This window comes from Symphalangus syndactylus, chromosome 7 (genome assembly GCF_028878055.3).
Source record: "Symphalangus syndactylus isolate Jambi chromosome 7, NHGRI_mSymSyn1-v2.1_pri, whole genome shotgun sequence".
Classification (NCBI taxonomy): Eukaryota; Metazoa; Chordata; class Mammalia; order Primates; family Hylobatidae; genus Symphalangus; species Symphalangus syndactylus.
Genome location: NC_072429.2, coordinates 77,095,435 through 77,116,242, shown reverse-complemented (window position 1 = coordinate 77,116,242; position 20,808 = coordinate 77,095,435). Strand labels below are relative to the sequence as shown.

At 36.0% G+C, this 20,808-nt stretch overlaps 1 protein-coding gene across 4 annotated transcripts in view; it reads left to right on the top strand.

The window, feature by feature from the left end:
- The window catches only part of IL7 (interleukin 7), a 65,734-nt gene that overhangs the window by 660 nt on the left and 44,266 nt on the right, over positions 1 to 20,808 (top strand). For all 4 annotated transcript variants that reach the window (XM_055286579.2, XM_055286578.2, XM_055286577.2 and 1 more), the window contains exon 2: positions 6,551 to 6,687. In XM_055286579.2, coding sequence (XP_055142554.1) covers positions 6,551 to 6,687 — 137 coding nt within the window. The remainder of the gene's footprint in view (positions 1 to 6,550; positions 6,688 to 20,808) is intronic.

Here is a 20,808-nt window from a genome sequence, read left to right as displayed (position 1 = left end):
CGGAGAGCACTGGCTCTCCCACGGGCAGCCGCCAGCCGCGCCTGAGTATCCTGGCACATAACCACTTGAACCTGGGGCGGCTGCTGCCGCTGGCAGGCTGCGAGTAGCAGTCTCCAACGCCTGCTTTCTGTCCGGAGACGGAACGCTGCAGCCTCCGCGCCGCTCAGCGGTGGCAGCCCACAGCCGGTCTCAGAAGCAGCGAAAGGCTGTTTGGCGTCCTTCCCGTGCTCCTGGCCGCCCCAAGTTACTCACGCAGAGGGCCCGGGTTCGGCGAGTAGCTAGGCTCTTGCAGCTCAGAACTCCCTAGAGAAGTGAAAGCGAAGCTCCCACAGGACGCGCTTTTAAACCCTAGGGGAACAGGTCTCCGGAAAACCCCATTTTTCCCCCTGAGTAATGCTGGGAGTTTCCGACAAGGGCTGTACCTTGCGCCTATTGCTGGGAAACCAGTCCTGGGGCTGGCGCTGAGAAAGGCCAGCTTCTGTTTTGTTTGTTTGTTTTTGCTGTTGTTGTTGTTGTTATTTTTTCCTACGGGCGCTTCTTGATGGAGGCAGAATGAAATAGGCGTGACTCTAACTTCTAGACCAGTGTTGAGACCTAATATGTCTTATTTGTTCAGAATACGCATTTACAATGGACAGGGACAGAATTCAGGAGGGTTGGATTCGGATGGCAGTCATGTATGACCAATGAAAGAGCCAACAAACTTACTGGAATTAAAAAAGAGGAAAAAGGATTGTGAGGGGAAAAGATCTGCTTAGGAAAAATGGAATGCTTTACAGTAAGTACTTCCTCAAGCAAGAAGACAGCTGGGGGGAGGGTGCGGGAATAGGAAACTGACTGCTCTTTCTTTTGATGGCTACTTCGTCAGATCAAGACTTCTTTCGACTCTCATGGGTAAAGAATCAAGAATTGGCACAACCAAGGAGTACCAGCTCAGTAACAAAACAAAGATAGAGAGAGCGAAAAGAATAGCCAAAGTAATTATGGAGGACTTCTAAGGAATATCCTCCCGGAGCTTAATACAAAACTAAAAATTGAGCACAACCCTATTTTTCTTGGAATGCCCATAGTTCTCTTGCAGTTTCTTCTTCTGGATCACCCTTGGTTCTAATCCTTGCAACACCTCTGCTCTAAAGTAGAAAGGTAAACCGAGAAAAGGAAGCTAGCGTGTGCATTTTTCAGAAAGAGCCTTTACTTCCTGAAGTACAGCTATATGAATCATGGGCTATAAGTTTTCATTAGCAGACAAAATATTAAAATTCTAATAATGATTATAATGCATGGCTTCCTGCAGTTTGTTTCAAAAGATTTCACTAGAAGCTTGTTCCATCAAGAGTGCACATAATGTTACCCTTTACCCTTTGTCTTTGCCATTTCTTTTGAGAGTTGAAGTAGTTGAGGATCTACTATGTGGTCTCCAACTGTCTTATCTGTTTTGGGTAATTTCATCATATTTGAGGACCAAAAAGTTGAATAGCAATAAAAACAGACTCTACTCGTGAGGCTGAGGCAGGAGGATTGCTTGAGCCTGGAAGTCAAGGATGCTGTGAGCCGTGATCTTACCACTGTACTCCAGCCTAGGCAACAGAGTGATGCCCTGTCTCAAAAAATAATAATACATAACTAATATTAGAAACCCTGAACAAGTATAAAGGAGAATTACAAACTGCATCACGTTAGTGTTTGAATATTTTTTTAAAAAATGGAAAAGGCCATTTCATAGAACGAACTTACATGTCATATTCACACTCATGTATGTGACTTTTTTTTCTGCTTTTAACCCTGACACATAACCTACTGTAATAAGAACAAATATTTAGTCTCTTTTTCTGAAATAAGAGCATGTGATGCAGTTTCACAGTTTGGCCAGGAAGTACCTTAGTGAGGTTCATGCACAGGAAGATGGGCTTTTGTGCAATCCCCTTGACTACACATATATGGTTATTTTTAAAGGAAGCAATGTAGTTCAGTGCCTAAAAGCTGAGGTTCTAGACTTTTCAACATGACAGACTTGGATTTGAATTCCATATCTATATTATATACAGGAATTTTCTGGCTAGGCATGGTGGCTCAAGCCTGTAATCCCAACACTTGGGGAGGCTAAGGTGGGCAGATCACCTTAGGTCAGGAGTTCAAGACCAGCCTGGCCAACATGGCGAAACCTCGTCTCTACTAAAAATACAAAAAAATTAGCCAAGCATTGTGGCGGGCACCTATAATCCCAGCTACTCAGGAGGCTTAGGCAGGAGAATCACTTGAACCTGGGAGGCTGAGGTTGCAGTGAGCCACAATCGCACCATTGCACTCCAGCCTAGGTGATAGAATGAGACTCTATCTCAAAAAAAAAAAAAAGAAAGAAAAATACAAAAGGAATTTTCCTACATAACTATCTTTGTGCCCCAGATTCTCCATCTATAAATGTGAATAACTTGTAGTACTTACCTAGTTCTTCATGAAGTGGTTATGGAATTAAATTATCAGTGAAAATAGGTCTATGCAATGGACATTCAGTAAACACTGGTTTTAAAGACTGATGAAGACTGGAGTTGATGGATTGTAGAAAACTATTTGTGTTAACTTTGACCCCCATAACTTAAGCAGCTGAGGACTGAATGTATTATTTGGCTTACATTAAAAACCAACAAGAATTTTTAGACAGACTTCCTTCTGGTTTAACCAAATTCCCTACTGAAAACAAATTCTCCAATTTCAGCCTCTTCAGGGGAAGTAAGGGCAATCTCACAAGCCTACGCTTGCCTTGCATTATTCCTATGGTTTATCTTTTCGGTAACCTAATGAAAAGTTCAGGATAGTGGGGAGTGGGTGTGACAACAATGTCAAAAGCACTCTCAAACCAGCCAATCTTAATATGTTACTCTCTATGTGATGTAGGAGAAAGGTCTTCAATTATGGACCAAACTACCAAGCTACATCATTAATGGGAGAGCTGGGAATCTATGAGATGTGGGTGCAAGGCCCTAGGTATGTTTGCAGCACTGTCCGTGAGGCAATTTCAGATCTAAAGAGTTTCTGCATTTGGAGGGCCAGGTAGATTCTTAGAATAAGGTGTCTGCAAGATGAAAAAGATCATTTAGTCTAAATTTTTCATTTTAGAAATCAGGTAAGTGACCTTATGAGATGCTGTGTCATTTACACAGTCACACAAACTATTGTTTTGGCAAGTCAAAAGTCTCAAGTTTCGACTTGACTACTCAGCCTAGGCTGTAGTACAGTGGTAAGATCATGGCTCACAGCATCCTTGACTTCCAGGCTCAAGCAATCCTCCTGCCTCAGCCTCCCGAGTAGAGTCTGTTTTTATTGCTATTCAACTTTTTGGTCCTCAAATATGATGAAACTACCCAAACCAGATAAGACAGTTGGAGACTACATAGTAGATCCTCAACTACTTCAACTCTCAAAAGAAACGGCAGAGACAAAGGGTAAAGAGTAACATTATGTGCACTCTTGATGGAACAAGTTTCTAGTGAAATCTTTTGAAACAAACTGCAGGAAGCCATGCATTATAATCATTATTATTAGAATTCTAATTCCAAAACCTCTGTGCTTTACATTGCCATAGTCTATCTGGGGCTAATTATTCAATGACAACAATGGCAACAGAAAACACTCTTAACAGGCAAGGCAAATTATGTTTTAAAATTGAGAAAGTACATGTAATATACAAAAAGACTGAATTTTCCAGCAACCCTCATTGGAAAGAATGCACAAAATGCCATCCAGTGAATAAATAGGTTGATTTAAATTTGGGGAGCACTTAACTACTAAAAATTGAGGTGAAGAAGACAGCTAGTGCTCATAGAAAGTAAAACAACCTTAAGTATTAAAACAAAAGGTGGACCTTTGGAATAATATTTATGATAATGGTAAAAGTATCCCTTTCACTCTAGCATTTAATTATTTTATTATATTCTCCTTTAAGCTCATTTCAAGTTATATGTTATATAATTTTTCCTCTATCATCTACTCCTCCTGAAGTATACCTTTTGGACACCTGTAAGATGACAGAGAAAATAAAAAGTATGATTTCATATAATCTATACAAATCTGATTACAAGGTCAGAATCCAGTGAATAACTATCAATCATCCAAATGTCCATCAACAGAGGTTTGGATAAAGAAAATGTGGTATGGCCAGGCTTGTAATTACAGCTTGTAATTCTGACACTTAATGAGGCCAAGGCAGGAAGATTGCTTGAGCCCAGGAGTTCAAGACCAGCCTGTGCAAAAGAGTAAGAGCCGTCTGCTAAAAACAAATTTTAAAAAATTAGCTGGGCATGGTGGGGCACCCTGTAGTCCTAGCTACTCAGAACGCTGAGGTAGGAGGATCGCTTGAACCTAGGAATTTGAGGCTTCAGTGAGCTATGATCATGCCACAGCACTCCAGCCTGGGCAGCAGAGTGAAATCCTGCCTCAAAAAGAGAGGGGGGAAAAAAAGAAAATGTGGTATATGTATACCATAGAATACTACTCAGCCATAAGAAAGAGTTAAATCATATCTTTTGCAGCAAAATGGATGAAACTTGAGGCCATTATCTAAGTGAAATGACTCAGAAAGTCAAATACTGCATGTTCTTACTTATAACTGGGAGCTAAACAGTGGTACAGATGGACATACAGAGTGGAATAATAGGCATTGGAGACTCCGAAAGGTGGGAGAGTAGGAGGGGGATAAGGATTGAAAAATTACCTATTGGGTACCATGTTCACTATTCAGGTGATAGATACACTAAAGCCCAGACTTCACCACTGTACAGTATATTAAATATGTATTAGTAAGCAATCTGCTCTGGTCCCCCTTAAATCTATGAGTGTACATTTTTTAATTGCCAAAATTTTTTTTAATTAACAATTGATCACTGAGGATCTTTAGGATGAAGGAACAGGAGTAGAAGAGAGAGGCAAAACTTCATTCAGAAGACAAATGTGATTACATGTTATCAATAGATTATGGCCATTTCTAATCAAATCCTGGTAAAGCAACAAATTCAGGTTAGCATCCAAACCTGGCACCTACTATATGTGTTACAGAAAGACTAACTTGCAGAACTTTTTGGATATTTATAAATCATATATATATATATATATATATATATATATATGAGATTTTATATATAAAGTTCCTGACACATGGTAGGTACTCAATTAAAGGTAACTAGCATCATCATTATTATCTGTCTCCTAATTCATGCTCATCATGCATATAGGCACTTAGTGGCAGAGTTATGAATATATATGTATAAATAAAATTATCAATTTTTGTTTCTCTTACTATGTAGTCACATATGCAGATGAGAAGTTAGATTTATGTTTGTTTTCATAACTACTACCCAGACAAATTTCTCTATTTGTAACAACATGGGTCACTTGATTTATTGGGAGGTGTTATTGATTGTTTTATATGACAGATCATGATATAATAGATGACAATGTTACTGGAAACTTTATGATATCCCTAACAGTCTTCAGGCTGTCACAATATTAGTTCCTTGGGTTTGAAGGAGTGTTGCTTGTACTCTTAATCAGAGAGGGCACACAAGTGAAATATCTTGCATTCAAGTACAATTAAAGTTCATTTGGGAAATTCACAGGAAATACATTGTCAACATGCCTCAGAGTTTACAAAAAGATACAAATAAGACACTATGGCAGGTTTATGAAGAAATAGGTCCCTGTATGATCAGATTTTAATGTTTGTGGGAACCACTGGCTTTCCATCTTTCTGCCTGAAATAATACCATTATTTCAGTCCTTTTGATTAGACAATTTCTCCTAATTGGGAAGAGTTATCAAAAACAGATAGAAATCATTGGTTTCTATCTGAGGATGTGAATTTATTTACGGAGTTTTTCTAACATGACAAGAAGCTGGACAGCGCTGTGTTTGAAAAGAATCTGGGTCTCTGGCGACTCAGAGACAGAAGATAGGGAAAGGATAGGAGAGGAGTCCCAAAATACAAACTTTGTAAGACTTTTGGGAATGTAAACCCTTCAGCGTTCATTATTAAAAAGAAAGAGCGCACTTACAGTAGTTACAGTGCAATCCCAGGGAGATTAACCTCCCACAGTGTTGCCTCCAAAAAGTAAACAGACATATAGACTACCATCAAGGTTTACAAAAATATACAATTACGTGCAGTACATCATAAAATTCCAACAATATGTAACTCTTCGAACTGTAGTGCATCTCTTTATCTATAGATGCCTTTTCTTATGGGGATGTTCAACATAAATTCAAATTGAATAACACCCTGGAGTGTTTCTCAGAAGCAGTCTCTGATTTCATCACCCTTGTTTTACACTTTCCTAAAGAGTAATTGCAAAATAAAAAAGTGAAAGGACGCTACACTCCAAAATGCTGTTCCACTTTGGTTGTTACATAAGTTCAACTTTTGAGGTTCTTCCTGTAGTATCTCCAAACCAAGATGTATTTTTAAAATTATTAGAAATAAGTGGTCCAGTCCATTGAAACCCCACAATCAAATGCAATATGATATAACATTTAGCTTATTCTTATTTACTGTCGAATTTAGTTTCTTTTAGGTATATCTTTGGACTTCCTCCCCTGATCCTTGTTCTGTTGCCAGTAGCATCATCTGATTGTGATATTGAAGGTAAAGATGGCAAACAATATGAGAGTGTTCTAATGGTCAGCATCGATCAATTATTGGTATGTGATTATTTTGTTTTACTCACATTTTCATGCATTGGGAAAATTCAAACTTTTTTGGTATGCAGTTTTATAATCAAGTATTCATCTTTCTTGACAAGAAAGTGAAATAACTATAGAATAAAATTTAATGAGCTACTAACTGTGTATTTTTATAGCTGACATAATTATGTAGCTTAAAAATAATTATTTCCTTGACTCTAAGATTCTCACAACTATTCATTTCAGTCCTATTTCCCTTTTAGTAAATTTCTTGTAAGCATAATTCAGTATCACTGCCTAAATTTCCTCACCTCCCATTTACCATGTTAGTCCCTGTAGAAGCATTACATTAAGAGAGGGCAAATAACAGAGTAAATAGTTAAGACTTATGGTGAATAGATGTGTATTTTATTTGGCTGTGTAGATAGATACATAGTTATTTATATATGTGTATTTTATATCTATGTGTAATCAATAATTTGTTGTAAGTTAAATTTTCTATTTTTGATAGGTAAAGCTTTTCTAATTAATAGATTTTATACCTTAGAGCCAGCTTAGGTTTCTAGAAAATTTGAGCAGAAAGTAGAAAATTCCCATATGTTCTCTCTCCCTCTGCACTGTTCCCTTATCATCTTACATCAGTATGGCACATTTACTACAACTGATGAGCCAGCATTGATACATTACATAAGTGCATAGTTAACATTAGGGTTATTTCTTTATGTTTTATAGTTTTATGGGTTTTGATAAATGTATAACATCACGTATCCATGATTACATATCATACAAATCATATGGTAAAAATCTCCTATCCACCGACTCATCCTTCTCTTTTTTCCCCTGAACTCCTAGTAACCACTGATTTGTTTATGTCTCTGTAGTTTTGCCTTCTTTAGAATGTCATATAGTTAGAATCATGCGGTCTGTATGTGGCCTCTTTAGACTGGATTCTTTCACTTAGCAATGTGAATCAAAGCATCCCCCATGATTTTTTGTGGTTTGATATTTCATTTTTTCTTATTGCTGGATAACAGTCTATTGAATGGATATACCATAGCTTGTTTATTTTTTCACTGATTGAAAAACATGTCACAATTGCTTCCAATATTTGGAAATTATGAATAACAGTTCTATAAACATATACATGCCGGGTTTTGTGTGGACATAAGTTTTCAACTCAGGTAAATACCTACAAGCATGACTGCTGGATCATATGGTAAGACTGTCTTTAGCTCTGTACAAAACTGCCAAACTTTCTTCCAAAGTGGCTGTACCATTTTGCATTCTTACCAGCAATGAATGAGATCCTAATGCCTTCCATCTTCGCCAGCCTTTGGTATTGTCAGTGTTTCAGATTTTAACCATTTTAATAAGCTTGTCATAGTATCTCAGTGTTGTTTCAATTTTCCATTCCATAATGACATACAATGTTGACCATCTTTTCAGATACTTTCTGCCATTTGTATATCTGCTTTGCTGAGGTGTCTGAACTCACGTCTTTACTGAAATCTTAACAATATTGAGTCTTCTTAGCCATTATCATGCACTATCTCTTTTTTAATTTTTTTTCATCATTTAATTGTATTATCTGGACAGAGAACAAATGAGTATTAGTGTGGCAACATTTGTAAATAATTATATGTGTGTAAAACGCTGCAAAAGAAGATGCAATTGAAAATGCAAACTTTCATTAGAGCTTTGTTCTTTTCAGCATATAAATCCTGTAAACATTTTATTAGACTTATACCTAAATATTTCATATTTTAGTGCTATTGTAAATGGTGTGTTTCTAATTTCAAATTTTAGTTGTTTATTGCTGGTACATAGGAAAGCAACTGATTTTTGTATATTAACCTATGTCCTGCAGCCTTACTATAATCACTTGTTTGTTCTAGAAGTCTGTTGTTGATTATTAGGAATTTTCTACATAGACAACCATGTCATCTGCAAGAGTTAATTTTTTCCAAGGTTTCAGAGCTGTATCAATACAATGTGATCGATTTATTGTTTTAACAGATAATTAGTCTCTTTTCAACCGGATTGAAACTCTGAATAGCAAAGGAAAACTCTCTCAAATGTTTATAAGATGGGAGAAATTGTCTAATCTGTCCCCCCCTTTTACTCCACTGTCTCTTCCATATACTCTTACTGAAGTGGCATGATGCCTTGAGGAATTTAGTGTTATACCTCTTGTAGAAATATGGAAACTAAAAAGAGATACTGTGCTACACTGTACATTGTAATCCAGAGGTCCCTGATTTTGCCCACTGACAAGAAAAAAAAAAATAGTGAACAGTAAATGGTAATTGCTCCATTTAGATTTCTTGCTAATTTGGACATTGCATTTGATGATGCTACTAAATTAATCTTTTGAGTCAAGATAATATTTCTCATTTAATTTTATTATCTGGGCAGAGAACAAACTAGTGCTAGTTCAACATTTATAAATAACTATATGTGTATAAAACCGCAAAATAATATGCTATTAAAATTCAATAAAAGGAGAATTTCATCCAACAGACTCACGACACAGTTTTTTGGTGGGAGAGTATAGAGGAGCTTATCTCATTAACACACAAAACAAGAACAAGTACATCAGCAGCAATAATGATACTATTTTCAAAAAACAAAACATGGCTACTCTTCTTAAGGAGGCTAATACACAAGACATGGAAGAGAACACAGCTAATCAGTCCAACTGAGTAGTTCCATAGTAACTTTAAGAATGTTTTCTATACATAGAAGGTGATAAGTTTGAGGGAAGGAGAAAGAAAGTCTCAATGAATTATTAATATCAACATGACTGGTAGAGCAGATTTAGTTACTCATTCACTCAGTGTGGACTAGATGCTTTGCAGACATTACTGTGTTTAAGTCTTGGGGAGACCATAATACTAATAGTTATGAGGTGCTTGTTATGTTCTTAGTGCTTTCCCTGTGTTAACTAATTTAATCCTTACAAAACCCCTTGAGAAAGACACTCTTACTACCTCCGTTTCACAACAGAAGAATCTGAGGCCCAGGGTTATCCAGTTTATAAGTGACCGAGCCAGAATCTTTGTCTATGCTCTCCACCCCACTCTCCTACCTCCCAAGGACAATCTCTGTGATAGTTTATTCAATCAGCAAACATTTATTTAGGGCCTGATATGTATAAGTTACTATGAGAAACCCATTTGTGTGGGTGATGTTGGGTTTGGGTGTGGATAGAATGATGGACCAAGTACAGATCCTTCTTTTAAGAAGCTTACATTTTGGTGAGGGTTAAAGGTTGGTAGTGAATAATGCAAGTTACAGTTTTAAAAGTAGGAAGAGTGACTTCCTGTTTGTTAGATGTCTGCTTATCATCTAACAAATAGACTGGTTGTAAACCAAGCTCAGAAACAAAAAGATGTAAATGGTGTTCTGGAAGTAGTAAAGAAGCAATTTTGGCCTGTGTAGAAGTTTCAGCAAGTTATCCAGAAGGTCTAGCTAAGATAATTGGTAAAAGTGGCTACACTAAACAACAGATTTCAATGTAGATGAAACATCCTTCCTCTGAAAACAGGCGACATCTAGAACTTTCATAGCTAAAGAAGAGAAGTCAATGCCTGGCTTCAAAGCTTAAGAGGATAAACTGACTCTTGTTAGAGACAAATGCAGCTGGTGACTTTAGAGTTTTAGCAAAATATTACTGCTCACTGACAATGCAAAACTAGTCACCCAAGAGTGCTGATGGATATTAATGTTTTCATAATTGCTAATATAACATCTGTTTTTCAGCCTGTGAATCAAAGAGTAATTTCAACCTTCAAGTCTTATTTTTTAAGATATATATATTTTTAAGGCTATGGCTGCCAGAGATAATGACTCACCTAATGGATCTGGGCAAAGAATTGAAACCTTTTGAACAGGATTCATTGTTCTGTAATAGATGCCCTTAAAAACACTTGTGATTCATGGGAGGAGGTCAAAATATCCACAGTAACAAGAGTTTGGAAGAAGTTGATTCAACTGTCATAGATGACTTTGAGGGGTTCAAGACTTCAATAGAGAAAGTAAATGCGGATATGGTGGACATAGCAAGAGAATTAGAATTAGAAGTGGAGCCTGAAGATGTGACTGAAATGCTGAAATCTCAGGATAAAACTGGAATGGATGAGGAGTTGCTTCTCAGGCATGAGCAAAGAAAGTGGTTTCTTGAAATGATTTTACTTTGAGTAAATATACTGTGAACATTGCTGAAATGACAAGAAAAAATTTAGGATATTACACAAAAGTAGTTGTTAAAGCAATGGAAGGATTTGAGAGGATTGCCTCTAATTTTAAAAGAAGTTCTACTGTGGATAAAATGCTTTCAAACAGTATCACATGCTACAGAGGAATCTTTTGTGAAAGAAAGAGTTAATCTATGTGGCAAACTTCATTGTTGCCTTATTTTAAAAATTACTACAGCCACCCAACCTTCAGCAACCACCACTCCGATCAGTCAGCATCCACTAACGTTGAAGCAAGACCCTCCACCAGCAAAAAAGTTTATAACACCCTGAAGGCTCAGATGATTGTTAGCATTTTTCAGCAAAAAAATGCATTTTGAATTAAAATGTATACACTGTTATTTTAGACATAAGACTATTGTACACATAATAGACTACAGTATAGTGTAAACATAACTTTTATATGCTGGGAAACCAAACAACATTGTATGACTCACTTTATTGTGATATTTGCTTTACTGAGGTATGCCTGCAATAAATTATGCAATCATTATCACTATCTAATTCTAGGATATTTTCATCATTGCCAAAATAAATATTCTACCCATTAGCAGTAACACTTTATTCCCCATCACCAGCCTCTGGCAGCCACCATTCTGCATTCTGCTTTCTGTCTCTAGGAATTTGCCTATTCTGGACATTTCATATATGTCTTATATGTTAATTCATATGGATGATATGCAGCTTTTTGTATTGATCTTGTTTGCCTTAGTATAATGTTTTTAAGATTAATCCATATTATCATATGGATTATTAACAGGAGTTAGTATTTCATTTCTCTTCATGGCTCAATAAAATTCTGTTGTGTGGATATGCCACATTTTGTTTATCCATTCATCAATTTCCGGACATTTGGGTTTTCCATTGTTTGGCTATGCAAATTTTTATACAATTCTCTTGATATGTTCCTAGTAGTCAAATTGTTGGATTATATGGTCACTCTGTTAAACTTTTTGAGGAACTGCAAACTGTTTCTAAAGAGGCTGCACCATTTGCGTTTCTATCAGCAGTTAAGGCTCTGATTTCTCTACTTTCTCACCAAAGCTTGTTATCATCTAACTTTTTATTCTAGCTATCTCTGTGGATGTGAAGTAGTATCTCATAGTGATACTGATTTGCATTTCCTTGATGACTAATGATGTCAAGCATCTTTCTTCTTTTGGAGAATTGTTTATTCAAATCTTTCACCCACTTTTAAACTGGATTATTTGTCTTTTCATTTTTATAGTTGTAAGAGTTCTTTATATGCTCTGGATCCTAGACCTTTATCAGATATTATATTTTCTCCTCCCATCATTTGTATTAATTTTATTTTCTTGATAGTGTCCTTTGAAGGACATTTTTAATTTTTATGAAGTCCAATTCATTTGTTCTTGTTGCTCATGATTTTGTTTTCATATCAAAGAAACTATTGCTTAATCCAAGACAACAGAGATTTACATCTATGTTTTATTCTAATATCTTTATAGTTTCAGTCTCACATGTTGGTCTTTGATTCATATTGAGTTAATTTAGGTACATGGTGTGAGGTAGGGGTCCAATGTCATTCTTTTTCATGTGGCTATCCAGTTGTTCCTGCATCTGATATTGAAAATTATATTTTCCCTCATTGAATGTCTGGACACCCTTGTTGAAAATAAATTGAACTCAAATGTATGGGTTTATTTCTGACCTCTCCATGTTAATCCATTGATATATAATCCCTATGCCAGGATCAGACAGTCTCAATTACTGTAGCTTGGTGTTTAGTTTTGAAATCAGTTTTGTCTTTCAATTATGTTTTTATTTTCTTAAAATCTTTTATACTGATGAAATTGCTGATATTTATTTTATGGATTGACTACCTTTTTTTAGGGATTAGTATATTAAATAGCTTTATAATTTAAATGCAATCTAAATCTCTCTGGTGATGTCATATCTCTGAGCAATTACTAAACCCTGTGACTCCATATACTAGTAAGTATGGTCCAGTGAGTGGCATGGACAGAAGCAATGACAGACTGTAGAGAAGTGGTGAGGAGCTTAAGAGTATTCTCTTCCTTACAGCTCTCAAGATCCGTTTTCATTCTCCCATTAGATTTTGATGATATTCTCATCATTTGGTAAGAGCACATTATAATATATTAAGTATAATTTTATTTATTCATTTAGAGACAGAGTCTCACTCCATCACCCAGGCTGGAGTGCAATAGTGTGTTCTCAGCTCATTGCAATCTCCACCTCCCAGGTTCAAGCAATTCTTGTGCTTCTGCCTACCAAGTAGCTAGGATTACAGGCATGTGCCACCACACCCAGCTAATTTTTGTATTTTTAGTAGAGATGGGTTTTTGCCATGTTGGCCAGGCTGTTCTCAAACTCCTAACCTCAAGTGATCTGCCTGCTTCAGCCTTTCGAAGTGCTGGGATTACAGGCATGAGTCACTGTGCTCGGCCTAAGTATAACTCTATAAATTGTCCTGTCTGTTTAAAACATCTTTCCATTCATAATCCCTTATTTTCTTACTTTTGATATATAATTTTATTTTTATGTAGTGACGTCTATATAATAAAATTTCAGAGGGTTCAATTTGGGCACCAAGGTGGGAGGGATCAGGGGCTGGTGTGAAATTGATACAGAAATAGTTTTCCTATAAAGCCACAAATAAGTGATACTTGGAGAAGAAAGAACTTGTCTTTCCCCCTTGAATAATCTTGGCATCCTCAACAAACATCACTTTCACCAGAGATGTATGGGTTTATTTCTGGACTCTCCAATTCCATTTTGTTTATCTATAGATCTGTCCTGGGTCAGTACCAAACTGTCTTTATTACTCTTTCTTTGGATAAGCTTTGAAATCGGGAAATATGAATCATTTTACTTTTTTTTTTTTGAGATTGTTTTGGTTATTTCATGTCCCTTGGAATTCCACGTGAATTTTAGAACCAGCTTGTCAGATTTCTACAAAGAAGTCAGCTGGGATTCTGATGGGGATTTTGTTTCATGCATAAATTAATTTGGGACCATCATCTTCGTAATAATGTTTAAAAATGCTTGTAGTCCATGAACATGGGATTTTTGTTCCATTTATTTATATCTTTTAAATTTTCTTGTAACAATATTTTATAGTTTTCAGAATATAGGTTTTACCCTTCTTTTGTTAAATTTATTCCTAAGTATCTTATGTCTCTTTAATGCTATTGCAAATGGAATTTTTTCTTTATTTTATTTTAAAATTATCTATGATTTCTAACTCTCCACTCCTTGTATACTTACCTAAGTATGTGTCTTATTTCCCCATACTAGCCCATATGTATATTAAGGACAGATTTTATGTTTGAGTCATCTTTGTATCTCACAGACTATTAGCCCAGCATCTTACACGTAGTAGTTTTGCAAATGTTTAATAAATAATTTATGGATTGTTAATCAACACCATAAAAATGAAAACCCAGAGCTAATTTTGAATAATCTAGGAAGCCTGTTTTTTAAACATATGTTTCTTTGGAAATTTGTTATGAATTAAATATCAGGTACTTTTTGATATCAATATGAACTAGTTTTGGATGTTATACAATATTTTTATCCATAAAAAATTATTTTACCTAAATATAACTCACATGGTTGAACTACATAACTCTTAGTCACCAGAGCAAAGGCTGTTTCAAAATATAAAGGCTGCTAGAAATGGCCAAACGCTTTCTAGGAATAACTCAGTCTAATTGTAGGCAAATACAGGGCTATCCTTTTATTTTAAGTTATAAACTTATAAATCTAATGACTAATCGGTTATAACATACTTTCACAACTTCCAATATCTTTAACTGTGACTCTATTCCAGAGGCTTTCACAGATTCAACTTCTGTCTTTGCACTGACAGCCCTCATATAGCCTGAGGTCTACATTTCTCCCATGAACTCTAGGACCATTTAATTCAAATATCAAGTAGATATCTCTACCCAGATGTACTATGGCACCTCATGCATAATAGTCAACTAATTGCCATCACATTTAGCCTGTTCCTGCTTCTGTATTCTCTATCTTAGGTAATTTTAGCATTTTCCTAGTCTTTCAATTCTGAAAGCCTAGAATCATCTTTGATAGCCTTCATCTCATCCATCACCAAATTCTATAGTTTAGTATATCATCTTAACACCTGTATTCTCCATTTATTCTATAGACTTCTACTACTAGTCTTAGTTCAAGTAGTTGTAGATCTCACCGTGACCACTTCTGCAGCCGTCAGTGGGCCCTGACTAACCTTCCTGCCTCCCCTGTGCATCTGGCCTTTTTAATGATGCTTGAGTTATCTGTCCCAGTTCAAATCTGTTACCATTTTTCTTCTTTTTAAAAACTCTTTAATAAAGTATCTCTCCCCCAGCACCTGTCAGGATTTGGTCTTGCATTTTATTGGTTTTCTAACAGAAGTAGCCAAAGAAGGATCAAATTCTAGTCAAATATTGCTTCAAAAATATGTGCAAATAAATGGATAATGTTTAAATAATTGTAGTTAACAAATAAAGAAAATGCAAACTGATTACAATAAAAATTAGTTTTTTAATATCAAGTTATGCTAGATTAAAATATAAATTTCCTGTTTATATGACTAAGTAGCATGACTAATCAGTTGCAATTTAACAAGAGACATTGCTTTTTAAGAGGCAAGGCTTTTTGTTCTATGAATAACTTTTTTCTAGCTATAAAAATTAAAGAAAAATAGACTAATTAAAAGATAGAGACTGCCTGAGTAGATTTCTAAAACCCTACTTTACGTTTCCTGAAAGAAACCTACTTTAAATATAAAGATACACATAGATTGAAAGTAAAAGGATGGGGAATGATACACAATGTTAACACTAATCAAAATAGGAGTAGCTATGTTCATTTCAGTCAAAGTCAACTTCAGAGCAAGGCGGACTATCATGGACATAGAGAGGGTGCATTACATAATAATAAAGGGCCAATTATCCAAGAAGACATAAGAATCCTGGCTCTGTACATACCTAACAACAGCATCAAACTCTGTGAAGCAAAAACTGACAAACTGCAAGAAATACATATATCTATTATTATAGTTGGAAACTTCACAGCCTTCTGTCAGTAATTGACAGATTCAGCAGGGAGGAAATCAGGTTACAGATGAATTTGAAAGCACCATAAATCAACTGGATCTAATTGACAGTTATAAAATACTTCATCAAACAACAGCATAATACACATTCTTCTCAAGCTCACATGGAATACTCCCCAAAATTGAACATGTACTGAGCCATAAAACACACCTTAACAAATTTTTATAAAGTACAAGTCATGCACAGCATGCTCTCAACCAAAATGTAATTGAAGTACAAATCAATAAAATAAGAAAAATAGATGGAAAATTCCCAAATATTTGGAAATTAAAAACACAATTTTTGATAACATATGGGTCCAACAAAATGTCTCAAAAGAAATTTTAAAATATTTTGAATTAAATGAAAAGAAAATAGATATTTGTGTGATACAGTGAGAGCAGTGCTTAGGGTATTAAATGCATAGAAAGAAAAGAAAAAGATATAAAATCAATAGTCTAATCTTCCACCTTAGGAAAACAGAAATGAGAGAGAAAATTAAAACTAAATTAATCAGAAGAAAATAAATAATGAAATTAGAGATGAAATTGAGAACAAGAAATTAGTAGAGGAAAATCAATGAAACCAAAACTGGTTCTTTGAAAAGATCAATAAAATTAATAAGCCTCCAGCCAGGCTGACCATGAAAATAAGAAACAAGACGCAAATTACTACTATCAGAAGTGAAAAGAGAACCATCACTACTGATTCCATGGATATTAAAAAGATAATGAGGTAATAGTATTTTGATCGTTAATTTTATACATTAACTTAGCTTGGCCAAAGAACACCAAGGATTGCCAGCAGCCACCAAAATCTAGGAGAAAGTCATGAAGTGGTTTCACCACAGAGCCTCCAAAAGGAACCAACCCTGCCAACACTTTGATGTCAGACTTATGGCTTCCAGAACTGTGAGAGAGTAAATTTCTGTTATTTTAAGCCACACTGTTCATGGACATTTGTTATAGAAGCCCTAGGAAACTCAAATAAATGGTGACAAAAGTGGACAACATCCTGAAAAAAAATCCACTAACACTCTACTTTGAAGAGAGGCTGTGGAAATGTCTACTGGGGAAAAGCAAGTGAATTGGTGAAATGACCCCTAAATATGGTAGTCTCTATGAAAAGCAAAACACCTCTTTCTCAGTTGGGAGGAAACTTGAAGACCAAATGAGCACTCTTTCCTCACGCAGGCCAGCTCACCATACACCATGATGCACTTTAACAAAAGGTAAATTGTTAAAAAGAGAGCACAGTGCTGATAACAGGGAAGGTTATGCATGTGTGGGGACAGAGAGTATCTGTGGAAAAAAACCAGTTTTCTTATTCTCTCCCTCAACAACAATCAACACAGGAGACTTCTGTGACCAAATGTGTGGGAGTTTTTCTCCCATATTCTAAGCAAAGAATCAATTCTGCAAAAGACACAAGCTGGCTGTCAATTCAATTATGACACTATCTATCTAGAGACAGCATCATATAGCACAGGTTGAGGCTGTCTTCATGACTCCTCCTTCCCCCTCCACCCCCATTTCAGATGCCAATCACAAACCCTAGGTTGTCTAACGTGTGCTTCTGACCTACTGGCTGTACAATGGGGATCCCACAACCTGCTCCTTGGGTTTAACTAATTTGCTAGAGCAGCTCTCAGAACTTGGGGAAATACTAATATTTATTGTTTCTTATAAAGGATATTACAAAGGTACAGATGAAGACATTCATGGGCAAGATATGGGAGAAGAGGTCTGAAGCTTTCTTGCCCTCTGTGGGCATGCCACCCTCCAAATACCTCCACACGTTCAGCTATTTGTAAGCTCTCTGGAGAGTTAGGCATGATTGATTAAATCATTGGCCATTGGTGATCAATATAACCTTCAGCCCCTCTCCTCTCCCCAGAAGTTGGAGGATGGGGCTGAAAGTCCCAACCCTCTATTTATACCTTGTTATCCTAGGGGCTGGGACTGGGGCTGGAGCTGGGAGCTGCCTAGGGGCTGCCAGACACCAGTCATCTCATTAGCACAGAAAAAGACATTCCTTTGGAGGTTTCAAGGATTTTATGGGTTGTGTGTCAGGAATCTTGGACAAAGACCAAACATACAGTCATATGACATAATGTTTCAGTCAATGAGGGACTGCAGATACCATGATGGCCCCATAAGATTATAATGGAGTTGCAATATTCATATTGCCTAGTGACATCATAGCTGTGGTAATGTCTTAGAATAATTACTCACATGTTTGTGATGATACTGATGTAAACAAACCCATTGCACTGCCAGTCATCTAAAGGTATAGCACAGTAGTGTACAGTAATGTCCTAGGCCTTCACATTCACTCATGACTCACTCACTGACTCATCCAGAGCAACTTGCAGTTCTGCAAGCTCCATTCATGGAAGGTGCCCTATACAAGTGTACTGTTTTTAATATTTTATACCATATTTTTACTGTACCTGTTCTATATTTAGATATGTTTAGACACACAAATACTTACCATTGTGTTATTATTGTCTATTTAGTGCATGCTATACAGGTTTGTAGCCTGAGAGCAATAGGCTATACCTTATAGCCTAGGTATGTAGTAGGCTATACCATTTAGGTTTGGGTTCTACGATGTTTGTGCGATGATGAAATCATCTAATGGCACCATTAGTTAATGACACATTTCTCATAATATATCCCCCATCATTAAGTGACACATAACTGTATTTCACAGTATCACAATGTATATAAGGAATCTCTATAACTTCTTCTCATTTTTTGTGGACCTAAAACTGCTCTATAAAATAGTCTTTAATAAAAAGAAAGAGGACAGTCCCTGTCCACCAACAAAATTGACCACAGGTTTTCCCACTTCTCAGTGCACTACCATTGCCACATACCCCTTCCCATATAGCTGTGTTCCCAGGCTTTCTAAGAGCACACAGAGCAGATAATACTGTGGCTTCACTTAGAAATTCAACAGAGAAGTGACTGTGATAAGTGAGAAGAGGATCATGAGATATGGAGTCAAATGAATATCAGCACAGAGTGGTCCACTTTAAATTTAAGATGAAAATAACATGACAACCATACAGAAATGCCACAGCAAAATAAAAAGACTAAAAGAAACCTAGAATATAAGAGTCCATTCTGGAAGGGGGCAGACACCAAGAAACAGAATAAAAACTTTCATTTGTACTTCACGCCATAGTTTTAAAGTACACATGAATTTTACAACAGAATATCAAAGAGTAGTTGATAAAAGAATAGAATGAGATGAAAAAGAATATTATACAACCAAGGAAATACATTGAAATCCAAAATTATGCACTCCCTCCATTTTAGATGTGACAAAAGTGTTAGCAATAACAAGAAGAATGAACAAAAAATATGAAATAGATTTGTTATAATCACCATAAATGCAAAGTAAAAATACAAATACCAAACAGTTGCTGAAACAATAAAAGATAAGAAGAGATGATAGTGAGCCATTTTATGAATAATTTTTCCTACCAAAGAAAACTCATCTAATGGAAGAATAAAACAACCTATGATAGAGGAAAATTTTTCCACAAGTTAAGGCAAAATGGAATGAACAGTGCTAGGTAGTATATCATGTACTATAAAAATTGATTCAACATGATTGTTACTAAGTTGGAAAAGTGACTGAATTTCAAGAGCAAGGAAGAATAATTCTAAAGGTGGAAATGGCAAGTCATTTGGAGGAGAATCAGAATGGCTTCAGATTTTTCACATCTAAATGCAAAAGATAATGGAATAATGTCTACAAAATTCTAAGAGATAAAAATGTGACTCAATTTGATACCTAGACAAGTTATTATTCAAATATAAAATGCACAGGCAGAAATTTATGTATGTCAGAATTTAGGCAACAGAACACTCATGAGCCTTTTCAAGGAGAAGGTGGAGCGGGAGGGGAGCTACTGGATATAAAATCCAACCAACCAAGAGAAAAGTGAAGACACTGTAGTAAAAGGTCAATTGATAGCACAAAATTCACTTCCTTGTAGAATTAGAGTAGCCTCTTCAAAATATATTATATTCTTTTATTTTCCTCATGGTTCTTGCTACTGTCTGAAATTATCATATTTTTAGGACAGAGACTCTCTGTCTTGATAATCCTTGTATCCCCAGCACCTAGAATGTTACCTGGTACAGACAAGACCCTTCATAAATATTTATTGACTGACAGAGTGAATGAACATAGTTTACATTAAAAAAAAACTTAAATGTTATTTTAAAGTTATAAAATTACAGTGTAGCATAAAATTATATGTTATATCGTGTATATAGTATAATCCAAAATTATGTTGTAAAGATGTTGATATACATAAGTGACTGTGTTAGACACTTCTGGCTGCCATATCAAAGAACCATGGACTTTGGTACTTTGGTGGCTTATAAACAACAGAAATTTATTCCTCACAGTTCTGGAGGCTGGAAGTCCAGGATTGGGGTGGCAGTATGGTTGGGTTCTGGTGAAGGACCTCTTCCAGGTTGTGGACTGCCAGCTTCTCATATCTTCATGTGGCAGAATGTGAAATTTTCAAATGGCTAGAGGGCTCTCTGGTGTTTCTTTATAAGACACTACTACCATTCATTAGAGGTTCACCTTCCTGACTTAATTACCTCCCAAAGGCCTCACTTTCTAACGCCAACACATTGGGGGATAGGATTTCAACATATGAATTTCGAGGAGACACAAATATTCAGTTCATAACAGTGACATTGTAAAATCATTATATGACTTATAGTCTTCACCATATTGGCTCTATCAGTGACTTCTCACTATTG